General features: G+C 41.7%; 1 protein-coding gene across 1 annotated transcript; it reads left to right on the forward strand.

The window, feature by feature from the left end:
* Positions 1-2,284: 2,284 nt before the first annotated feature.
* LOC149196579 (uncharacterized) lies at positions 2,285-7,714 on the forward strand. Its single transcript, XM_089408352.1, has 3 exons — positions 2,285-3,762; positions 4,508-5,600; positions 5,726-7,714. The coding sequence occupies exons 1-3, from the start codon at positions 2,285-2,287 to the stop codon at positions 7,712-7,714; spliced, it is 4,560 nt and encodes a 1,519-aa protein (XP_089264478.1).
* The last annotated feature ends 5,152 nt before the right edge of the window (positions 7,715-12,866 follow it).

Raw genomic sequence — 12,866 nt, forward strand, 5'->3', positions numbered from 1 at the left:
GATAAACCCTTTATTTGGGAAGTTATTTGGAAGCATGCTAGAAAATAAAATTAGCAAGTGGGTAGAAGAAAGAGATAAGCATGTTAAAGGGACACCTGGTTTTAGACCTAAACATTCCACAGTTGATCATTGTATAACTTTATTGCACATCATTGAAAAAGTTTGGGAGAAAAAGGGAGAATTCCTTTGTTGCTTTGTTGATTTCAGAAAAGTGTTTGACTTGGTTCCTAGGGATAAGCTTTGGCATAGAATGGAGGAACTTGGGGTTCCTAAACATTTGAGAGCAGTTGTGCATAGGTTGTATGGAGAGGTGAAAGTCAAAATTATAACTTCAATAAGCATTTCTAAAAGTTTTAGAATCGATATATGGGTCAATCAAGGTTCCCCATTGCCTCCTATCCTTTTTGGTTTATATATCAACAAGCTTGAGGAGTGGTTAAATTCGCAAGGGGGTGATGGTATCTATTTGGGCAAGTTTGTTATAAGGCTTCTTTTGTATGCAGATGACCTTATTTTGATTACTAAATCAGTTATTGGTTTTCAAAATCACTTACTATCCCTTGAGCATTTCTCTAAAAGTGTGGGGATGCAAGTCAATATCAACAAAACGAAAGTAGTGGTTTTATCTAAAAAAAGAAAACATAACCAACATAAGTTATACTTTGAAGAAAACATTCTAGAAGAAGTTGTAGATTACAAATACCTCATAATTGACTTCAACAAAAATCTAAGCTGGGATGGTTGTAGAAAGAAAATAACTTTTGGGGGTTGGAAAGCATTTTATGCTCTTCAAAATAGGTGTAGAGAGGCAGAGTTATGGGACTAGAAAACCACTCAAACTATTTTTGGGCTTCTAGTGATTTCGGTGATTCTCCATGGTTGTGAACTATGGGCCAGCAATACATCCAACATGCAGTGGAGACAAATTGAGAAAATTCAGAAGTGTTTGATTACAAACAATTTCAAGATTAAAAGTGCAGTTCCTTATGCTATCTTGTTAAGTGAAACATGGGCTACTCCTATTGAAGCAATTGCTATGGTGCGAGCAATAAAGTATTTAAAAAAAATTGAGCAAATGGAAGAGGGTAGATGGCCTAAGGTTTTCTTCACTGACAGATTGTGCAAAAAAAAAAAAAAATGATGCAGCAAAATAACAAATGGTTTAGTAAATGGGGTATTTGCTTGAACGCGTGTCCCATAAATAGAAAATAGATAAAAGCTTTTGTTATGGATAAGTTCCACAAGTGTACTTGGGATAAGGAGCTAGGAAGAAAGAAAAAGTACTGTATTGAAGTGTTTAATCCCACTCATAGTCATCAACCAAAAGCATACATAGAGGCCAATATCTCTTGGAGAGCCAAAATTCTTATTGCTCAGTTAAGGACTAATTCTCATTAACTCTGTTGTGAAACAAGGCGCTGGAAAAAGCCAAAAGAAGTGTGGGAGGAAAGAGTATGCATTTTTTGTTCTTCCGGAAAAGTGGAAATAGAAAAACATTTCATTTTAGAATGTGAGGCCTTCAAAAACAACAAGGAACGTTATGCAGATATGCTAGAAGCTAGCTCTTGGGATAATCTATTTAGCGAGGGGTTTGTCGAGAAGCTCAGAGAATTTATTGTGAAGCTTCACAGAAAAAGGGCCGAATACATCAAGCAGATGAAGAAGCAATCTGTCCCATAGGCTATCTTTAACCTCGTGGACGTTAAAATAATTTCTTTATTTCTTCTTTCTTTTTTTCAAACTCTTCATTGTCAAATTTGAATTTGAAACTTCAACCGCACATAAATTAACTTAAGTGGTATATAAATGTTATACTCATGATAAAACTCATTGTAAAATTTGATTATATAGTTAAGGCAACAATGTTCACTAAAATTTCAATAATTGATTTCAAACTCCTCGTTATGAATTTTGAATATGAAACTTCAACCTCACATAAATGAAATTAGATGGGATCATAAATGTTATACTCATGATAAAACTGGCCGTAAAGTTTGATTATTTTGATAAGGAACGAGTTGCCTAATAACTCGGAAGAAGAATCATTTTAATAATAATTATTTAATAAAATATCCAGCACTGATATGACAACTTGCAATCATTTTAGATTTAAATTTACGGAAAGAAAGATGGATCAACTGAAAAAATAGGAGAGGGAAAGGCGTCTGCAACCTAACTAGGGTTTCTGCAACTTTTGCAACGGCAGACCTGCCAAGCTTATTACACCAGGTGAGCAGCAGACGGATGGGTGGTCAGAGGAGAACGGCCATTGATAAGGAGTGAAATGCATTCCCCTCAGGGGGAGGGCCAGGAGCCTCCCCCCGATAAGGACAGTCGGTTGCCGTCAATGGAAGAAAAGGAAACAGATAACGAACAGAGCGGAGGTGATACGGATCGCAGCAAGCTGAAGGGTAAGGACATAGAACAGGAAGACAGAAACAGAGCAAGCTCATCCACATGCAAGCCTGTAGCAACGGACAGGCCGAGAGTGGAGTTCCCAAGTCATCGCATCAATGCAAGGATACAGTACATGAGAGATCACGCGTTGATTGGCAAATTCATAGGAATTTGGCCGACGGAGAAAGCGCTGAGAAGTTGGATAAGCGCTAAATGGCATCCAAAAGGAGACATTACTCTGCATCTTGGAGCAAAGGGGTTTTTTACGGCGGTCTTCAACTGCTTGGAAGATCGTAATAGGATCCTGGATGGGGGACCCTATTTTTTCAACTCTGCAGGATTATATCTCAAAGCGTGGGTGGAAAGATTCAATCCAGATAAGGAAGATCTGAGCTATGCTCCAGTGTGGATAAGGTTATATTCGTTGCCATGGGAATACTGGGAAGAAAAATCCCTTCAGGAGATTGGGGACGCTCTTGGTGAGTTTGTCAAGATCGCAGAGGAAACAAAATCATGTAGATACACATCTTATGCTCGAATATGTGTCTACATGGACCTCAAGCAAGCTCTGCCAGACACGGTAAGTTTTTTTCATGAAGATTCTGAATGGATTCAAGTTATAGATTATGAGCATGTCCCATTTAGATGTAGGAAATGCCATAATATAGGGCATCTCTATAGAGACTGTCCACTAAACAAGAAACCCTCTTCCCAAGAAAGTTTGGATAATCAAACAGCAGATGGTTTCACTAGGGTTACAAACCGAAGGAGAGGGAATAGGAAAACATCAGGCAATCCCAAGGCAAATCCGATTAACAAGCCAGTACCAACAACGAGTAATCGTTTTGAGACCCTAGCCAAGGCTGATATGCAAGATCAGGAAAAGGAAGTGCAGGAGAACAAGGAATCCAATAAAGATCAGCGAGGAGAAACTTCAATGCAAACAGGAGATATGACTCATAAGCAATCAACCCCGCAATCCCAAGCAAAATCTGTATCCTGGCAATCTCAAGGAATGGAAGTGGAATACACTGAGCCCAACAACAAATCATCAAAGGAACGAGAGGAATCCTCTCAAGAACCTCAAATAATGGAAGAAGATCCGGAATCCTTAGATATAGGAGATCTGGATATTCTGGGCTTGGAACAAGCTTGCAAGACAGGGAATTTTGAAAAAATACCAGACAGGCAGGTGGACAACCTAGTTGAAGTGTTAAACAGAGCACAACAGAAATACTCGCTAGGTGTCCAGACAGGAAGTCCATGGGATGGCAAGTTCATCACAAAGGATAACAAGAAAAGAGGCAGAAAAACAAAGCTTGAAAGAACCATAAAGATAGGAGAGGTGTTAGTGGAGTCAGGGAGGTATGCCAAACTGACAAAATACTTTAATACTGATCCCCATCCTTCTCAATGAAGATGATATCATGGAACATAAGAGGGCTAAATGGCCCAAGGAAAAGCAGATTATTAAAAAATATGCTTATGCTAGAAAAACCGAGTATCCTCTTTCTGCAGCAAACAAAATGCAGCTCAACAATCTTGGAAAAAATAGCAGCAAAAGTCTGGCCGGGAGGGTTAGTAACAGTTGTTGATGCACAGGGAGCCTCAGGAGGACTTGCAATTCTCTGGGATGCGCGAGTTATTCAATTAAATGACATACAAGCCAATAAAAGCTTCATTCAGGCAACATTTCATCTCATAGGAACTAACACCTATGGATTCATAACTAATGTTTATTTTCCTCAGGACAATGCTCAAATAGCTCAAATCCTGAACACATTGTCAGATCTCAGCTCAGAAAGGCCATACCCACTTTGGATTTCTGGAGGTGATTTTAATATGAGGAAAAAAATGGCGGCAGAAGCAGAGAAAATAATGATGGTAACCTCTTAAAAAATTTCATTCATACTAATTGGTTGGTGGATGTTCCCACAAGTAATGGCCTCTTCACATGGAGCAACAAGAGAGAAGGACTACAGCAAATTGCATCACGACTTGATAGATTTCTTATCTCTGACAATGCAACACATTTAGGAGGGGAATTTACAGCATCAATTCTGCCTATCTCTGGATCTGATCACTGGCCCATTGAACTTCAATGGAACAGACCTGGTAACAACCTCAAGAGACCCTTTCGATTTGAAGAATTCTGGCTAAAGCATCCGGATTTCGAAAAATTAGTTAGTTCAACTTGGCTTAACTTCAATCCTACCGGAGGCACCAGAATGTCCAAGTTTCAGCAAAAACTCAAGCATCTCAAAGGAGTAATCAAGCACTGGAATCATAATACTTTTGGTAACATTTTTAAAGCTCAAGCCATGCTCAACTTAGAAATGAAGAGGATTCAGCAAAGTATTATAACTGATGGTCGAATGGAGGAACTATCAAAACAGGAACAATTCATTGAATCTCAAATTTTAGAGAGGGCCAAACAGGAGGAAACATTATGGAGACAGAAATCACGGATTAGATGGTTAAAAGATGGAGAAAAGAACACAAATTTTTTTCATAAAACTACGGTCCAGCGCAGAATGAGCAACTGTATCACTCACATCAAAAATGAACAGGGGGACAAAATCGAAACTCAGGAAGGCATTGAAGAGGAATTTCTCAGCTATTTTAAGAAGATACACCAGGAACCCAATATAGACAGAATGCCGGCCATCAACAGGCTCCTAAAGGACATCCCTAAGTTAATAACAGAGGAGCATAATAGTCTTCTCCTCAAACCCGTCAATCTACAGGAAGTTGAAGAAGCGGTCCATCACTTAAAGGAGGGAAAAGCGCCGGGTCCGGATGGTTTTACCTCAAACTTTTTTCATAGGTTCTGGGACCTTATAAAAGAGGAGGTTTGGCATCTTGTGGAGGAATCCAGAGCTCTTCGATGGATGTATCCAGGGTTAAATGCCACATTCATCGCCTTAATTCCAAAAGGGGAAGATTCTAACACTCCTGACAAGTACAGACCGATCGCATTGTGCAATATCATCTACAAAATTACATCAAAAGTTATAGCAAATAGATTAAAGCCGCTGCTTCCTCTGATTATCTCGCCTGAGCAGTCTGGGTACGTAGAAGGCAGGCAAATAACGGATGGGATTATATTAACTCATGAGATAATCCATTCCTTAAAGCAAACCAAAAAGCCAGGTATGCTGCTTAAATTAGATTTGTCCAAAGCTTTTGATAGTATTAGTTGGGTATACATTCAAAAAATTCTCACTGCCTTTGGGTTTGCTCCATCTTGGGTCAGATGGATTTTTAATCTATTGTCTTCAGCTTTTTTCTCTGTTTTAATCAATGGAATCCCCTCTGTTGGAAGCAGCTGTTGGAAAAATTGGAAGCTCGGCTCTTCCTCTGGACTCACCGAGCCCTCAATATGGCTAGCAGACTTGTTCTTATAAAAGCTGTCCTAAACTCCATGCCCTTGTATCTCTTTTCCATCCTTGCTGCTCCTAAATGGGTTCTAAAAGAAATCAAGAATCTCCAGCGTAACTTTTTATGGGGAAGCTCAGGACATAATAGGAAATGGGCTCTAGTCAAATGGGAGAAAGTCTGTATTCCTAAGCAAGCAGGGGGTATTGGGCTAAGAGATCCAGAGCACAGTAACAAAGCAATGGGCGCAAAAATCTGGTGGAGATGGCTAGCCTATCCCAACACTCCGTGGGCCTCTCTTTGGACAGCGAAATATGCAAGCAATTGTCCTATGGAAGAAAGAATACGAATGACGGAAGTCAGTATGGGATCGGCAATTTGGAATGCAGCTATACAACACAGAAGCCTCATTCAAAAGCACAGTTTCTGGGAAGTAAAAAGTGGATCCATAGCACGGTTTTGGGAAGACTCATGGCAGCAATTACCCAAACTAAAAGACATACTTCAAGACCAGCCAATATCAGAGCAGGAGATCAGTCAGTTAGACAAGGTAAATCAATTCTGGAGCTCCTCTACATCTCAAGGACACAGGCAATGGAAAAAGGCAAACCAAATATTAACAAATAGCTCTGAACAAATTCAGCAGGCTCTCAATAAAGAATTACAATTGAGGCAAATCACCATTTCAGAAGACTCAGACATTCTAAGATGGGGCTATGAGGAGAAAGGAACATTCACAACAAAGGAGGCTTATAAGATAATAGTCCAAGATCAGATAAACAAAGACACTTTATGGGCTAAAATCTGGGACAATTACAATTGGCCAAAGGTTTCCACCTTTTTATGGCTCTTATGTCATAATAGAATTCTGACTTGGGATAATCTTCGGAAAAGAAGCTTCTTGGGTCCATCCATCTGTCTGTTATGTAAGCAAGAGGAGGAAACAACCATACATCTTATGCAGACATGTCAAATGGGTAGAAAACTTTGGGAAAAGGTCGCCTTCCGCTGCCAAAAAGATGGTAGAGTGCAGGGAGATCTCAAAGCAACCATCCGCAACTGGAGTCAAAAGCCATTTCAAAGTAATCTTCTTAATGCTATGTGGCAAATCATACCGGGTTTACTAATGTGGAACATCTGGAAAGAGCGAAATAGAAGAGTTTTCAAGGATCAAATTATGCCTCTAGAGCAAATCTGGACCAAATTTCAGCAGAACATCATGGAGTCTCTATCGATCAAAGAATGGTGTGCAGAAGACCTCCCTACTTTACCACAGGAGAGAACAATATGGGACAATTGGGGAATCCAAATAAACCAACAGTCAATAATAAAAAAGAATCCCACAATGCAGATAAAAGAATCCAGTCAATGGATGCTGCCTCCCACCAACATGTTCCAGCTCAACTTTGATGGCGCATCAAAGGGAAATCCAGGGAAAGCAGGGTATGGAGGTGTCGTAAGGGATCATAATGGTAATCCTCAATGCATTTATCTGGGCTCGAAAGGTTGGGACACTAATAACTCAGCAGAATTGGAAGGGTTGTGGAGAGGCCTCAAAATGGTTCATGAAAGGAGTATGTTCCCAATCATCATAGAAGGGGATTCGCAAATTATAATTCAAATGATCATAAAGCTCAGGAATGGATCTCCCATTCACAAAGTCAGCAACAATTGGCGAATGGCTCAGAGGTTGGAACTGATAAACAGTTGGCTTTCTAAACATCAAGCGATCTCATTCAAACATACCAGAAGAGAAGGAAATAAACTTGCTGACTTTCTTTCCAATCTTGGAGTGGAGGCTGAGGTAGGTTATTTCGAAGGGTCTTTAACCAGTATAGCCACCGAGGACCAGCTTGCAAAATTCCAGGAAATTGTCAATTGGGACAAATCTCAGAAGGAAAACACCCACCCGGATGCGGGTGGTATCACGTCAATTTAATGATAAGCCGCATACCAAAGGCAGTTGGCAGGGCAGACGGCAGGTGGAATGTTTGTCGAGGACGCGTAGCAGGTGGGCAACAGTGCTTAAAGGTATGTGAATTCATTGCTGGGCAGTCTCGAATGTGGATTCAGCAGGCCGGAGTTAATGTAGGCATGCATGATCGGCAGAGAATTTGTTATATTGCCATGGATCGGTTCATCACACCTAGTTCAGTCATTGGAGCGATTCATTGTGCGGCAGAGCGGTCTCAGAACCTTTGTCTTGTATTCCGAATCTGGCTATTAGCGTGGATTGGCAAACTCCTCGAAGCTGCTTGCGTTCCTCAGGTAATTGTTTTTCTCTGTTTCAATCTATCTGCTGGTCAATTTGTGCTCTGGAGAATGCCTTGACGCCGCGGTGTTCCTCGCAGAGGTTGTCATACAGGGGACAGAGGCCAACCGTCTCGCCCTGTTCCTCAAAATGTCATTCCTATTGCCTCTGCGTCTCCTTCTTCTCCGCCTCCGGAACAAGCCAGGCCCATTCCGAACAGCGCTTTCCAGACTGCCAGATTCACTTTCTAAAGCCGGCTTAATAGGCCCATTTTGACTGCAAGCCTCACTATTGTTCTCGCAGAGGAAGATAGTAATCAGGTGAGCTCGGCTAATACTACCCCCTCTCAGTCTCAGGGAGACAGCGTGCTTCTCGGGGACCTGACTGGGATGGTGTTCCAGGCAGATAACCAGCAAGAAGGTGGCCATGTCTCGGAGGTGCCACATCATCCCGTGGATCTGGCTCAAAATGATATTGTGCCTTGCGGCCCGACTTAGTGGGCAGGTGGTGTTTTAAATTTGGTGACCACTCCTGATGGTGGTGAACCTGTTTATGATGAAAGTGGATTTGTGACCTGGGTTGCTTCTACCAGTCAAGCGGAAGCGGAAATGCCAGACTCATCCAAGCATGCAGATTAGAACGGTTTACTCTCTGCCAGGGGGTCTAAGTAATTTTGGGTATGTGTCGTTACTTCTGAGGATAGATGTCTCTGTCTGGTCCATACTCTGGCTATGGAGAGGGGCCAATGTCATTCCAGTCTCTGTTTTCTGTTTTAGATATGGTTTTGTGAGCTGTGTCTTAATTTTTGTGGTCATTACAGGGCATGATGAACTCAGTCAGGGTAATCTTTTTAAGTATGTCAGTGCCCGAACCAAAAATTTTGCAGCATGTTTTGTAAATCTGGCATCAAGCCTGAACTGTAAGGTCCATGAGTTTTTGGTAGAGGAATGGCCGTGGCCTCCTCAGAGGTTCTAACCTCTTTGTATATATTTTTATCTTTCTTAATAGAATTAGCATTTACGGAGGAAAAAAAAATATTTATGGAAGGAAAGAAATGGTATATCACACACATGCTTTACCTTACCATCAACAAATTCCGTTCTATATATACTTTGCCATGGTTTAGGCCATTGAATAACATAGGTAATTCTCAATTGCGAGTATTGAGAAAGAGAGAACAATGGGTAGCCACTTTTCCAGTTGGGTTCTAAGCGAATTTAAGTGGGAAAAACATCTTCCAATCTATTGCATTAATATAAAGGTAAAATTTCTTTCTCTTTGAATGAGAACTTCTAGCCAATACTTAGCCATTTTATGCCTTCACTATCCTTATATTTCCTTGCACAAATATGAGTTAATTGGAGCTCCTAAATAATAGGGAAGTCCCTATTTCCTTGTGCAAGGAATTGATTTCCTGCTTGCATGCATAATTGTACACTCAACTAGTATACAATTAATGTTTCACTGCCTTGGGATCTCCACCACAGCTGAGCAATTCAAATTCCTTGCATGCATTAGTTATTTTGGGTTGATTGATCAGTTAACTAATAGATTTGTAAGTTAAATTGTTGTCCCACTACACAATTGATGCTCCACTCACTCTATTAAAGTTTTACAATCAAAAGTCTCAATCCTACTGGGGTCCTAGGCCTCTCTACTTATATGTCTGAAGTCTCCAACGACTTCCTTAAAATTAAGGAGGCTCGCCTACCAAACTCGAGATAAACTAGTGCTTTGACTTTCACTTGCTCGGCTGCCTTCTAGTCCTCATGATTTGGCTGTTTGCACTCCGAGCTGATGGATGAATATTCGAATGGAGGGGTAGTCAACGAGGAGGATTTACCTCCTATAATTTCTCTCCCTTGTCCCATTTGATTTTTGACCAAGTTCTTTGCCAAAACTTCTTTCTTTTATCCTTTAATCCTACATTAAATGCACATTAAACCACAAAGCAAAATATCCAACTCTAACTCATCTCATAAACAAAATATAATAAAAAGTATGCAATAAGTTGTGAGAATAGTTGGTTTGACTAAGCTAGGAGGTGAATTAAGGTCCATATAATTACTTGATGATGAGGCTCATTAGTTGTCGGGCTAGAATCTGCATAGAGATGTCTGATGTCGTATCATTGGAATCCAACTAAGAAGGAAATTGAAGGTTGGTTGGACAGGTGAATTCACGAGTTCGCGGCGCGAGAGAACAAGAATCCGCGATTGTCAAAAGAAGAGTGGTTATACTGCTACCTATACACAGAGATCCATGAAATCTTCTTCGCATCCTTCCCTACTGAGTTGTATGAGTGGATCATGAAGCTAGCAGATAGCCAAGGAAGGTGGAAACTCAACGGTCCTATTGTGTGCACCCTAGAGTTAGTGCGCAGGTTGGAAGCGTCAGAGGATAAGATTGTGTGCACCGTTGATCATTGGCTCGATCGGATTATAGGAGGATTCATTACTGAGTTTGCGGTTGACACCTCAGTTAGCTATAGCGAGGCAGAGCGACGCTTTCTCAAAGGACTGTGAGGTAAGTACGTAAAGTCTTTAAATACTTGGATTAAAATGCTATTGTGCGAAAAGAGGATTATGCAGTTACATTGATGTTCAGGGCTATGCGAAGTGGAAAATATTACAGAAACGAAGGAAATAAGGGACCAAAAAATATCCCCTTGATTTCACCTCCACGAGGGGACGAGGAAGAGCTTGCGAAGGTCTCTCCATGAAGTGCGATCCATTTGATAAGGCAAAGAATTCCACGCATACCACCCCCACCCACATCGCCACCAGCTTCACCGCCATCACCTCCATCTTCACCCGTACCACCTCCACCACCACCGCGATTCAATATGGCAAGCACAGTGAAGTTGCATGTGTTCAAGGGATTGGGAAATGAGGATCCAAATCAATTTTGGTTCATGGTAAGAGCCGTATGGGAAGCACAGGGAGTTACAAATGATAATATAAAGAAAGTGACACTGGTTAATGCTCTGCAGGATCACGCCCTGACCTGGTATATTAAGCATTCTAATGATAATCCAAATGCGGGAATCACGGATATCCAAATTGCACTAAATAAGGAATTTAGCAGGCCGAAGTCTGAAGCATAGTCGATCATTGGATTCAAAGAGATCACAATGCTACCAGGCGAGACTCCTTGGGAGCTAGATCAGAGGCTGAAATGTACAATCCGCGAAGCTAATATGAATTTGACGGATGGACAACATCGTGAATGGTTTGTAGTGTCACTAATGCCACATTTAAGGAGTGCGCTATCGCAGCAGAAGCTAACGAATCAGGCAGAGGCTTTAGAGATCGCGATGAGACTGCACAAGACCCCGATGCAGGATCCTAACTTAGGAGTTCAACAGATCCATGCGCAGTTGAAGAACTTATGCCTTGAGATGCAGAGTCTGAAATAGGACAAGATAGCTCAACCAGAAGTGCACGAAGAGGTGTGGTGCATAAACTGCAAGGGACAGGGTCATGACAAGGACCATTGCCCAGTGTTCACGAATTATCTCGTTGGAGGAGGACCAATGCCATTAAGGCCGTAAGCGCAAGCAGGACCTAGTGCGGTGCCTACTTTGTGGTGTGCAATTTGTCAAATAGCTGGAAAACATGCCACAGACAACTGCCATTTGTTACAGAAGTACACACAGAATTCGCAATAGTTGTTGTGTAATTTTTGTAGGTCGGTGGGACACGATGAGCGCACTTGTAGAAGCTATGAGTTGATGATGGATAGAACTCCTGCCTACAGAGTTCAGGCCGAAATGTGGCCGCTAGACTAGAATGCAGGAGTGGAGCGAATAGGTTTTCAGGGGCACGGACGAGGCCAAGGTGGAGGAGGACCTAGAAGAGGTCGCAGACAGTTGATATGCTACAATTGTGGAGGGCCAGGACATTATGCCCGCGATTGCACGAATCCGACGCACCCGTCATGCTTGTATTTCACCTTGTTTGATCATGAGACAAAAGATTGTCCTACGCTGATAGCTAGTATTCATGACAAAGGAGCGCTACCACCTCCCCCAACTCAGAACCTATAGATGATGAGGTCTGAGCCACACGAGGAAGATCCGAATGTGAACATTGTGCTTCAAAGTGGCATTGCGATAGTAAATGATAAAGGAAAACAAATGGAAGATAGTACATGGGTTCGCAAAGCTCTAGTGAAACAAGCAGAGTTTGATTTGGAGTGCTCTCATGAAACCTTCGTGGAAGCTAAGAAGATCTTTGTTGATGCCTCAACTTTAGGAAGCAAAGATAGACTGGAGCCAGAGATGGACCCATCTATGCTCACAATGTTCCTGGAAATGTGTATGAAGTTACTGCGTGACAGTAAGGCTGTAAAAGGATTACAGGAACTCATTAACAGATATGTTGGGACCGCATCAGGAGAACCACGTGTAGTCTGGAAGATTGGAAAGCATAAGATAAGCACGGGAAGAGAAATGAGGCTAACCGCACAGATTGGAGAATATGAAATGGACCAAGTAATTTTGGATTTAGGATCGGGCGCGAATGTTCTACCGAAATAGACATGGGAGCAAATGGGGAGACCTACACTGTAGTGGTCTCCTATTCAGTTGCGAATGGCGAACCAACAGAAAATAATAGCCATGGGGCAATTGCAAGGAATAACCATGGATATTGAGGGAGTGAGCGTGCTAGCAGACTTTGAAGTGATAGAGATTGTTGATGAAAACAATCCCTACCCCGCGCTCTTAGGAATTGATTGGGCCACTAACATGAACGGGGTGATTAATCTGAAGAAGCACAAGATGATTTTTGAGAAGAAGTCACTACGTGTAGTTATACCCCTGGACCCTGCTGAAGGA

The sequence above is a fragment of the Pinus tabuliformis genome, chromosome 2_2, assembly GCF_031772625.1.
Source record: "Pinus tabuliformis cultivar Carrire ecotype Pingquan chromosome 2_2, CPIR1, whole genome shotgun sequence".
NCBI classification, from domain to species: domain Eukaryota; kingdom Viridiplantae; phylum Streptophyta; class Pinopsida; order Pinales; family Pinaceae; genus Pinus; species Pinus tabuliformis.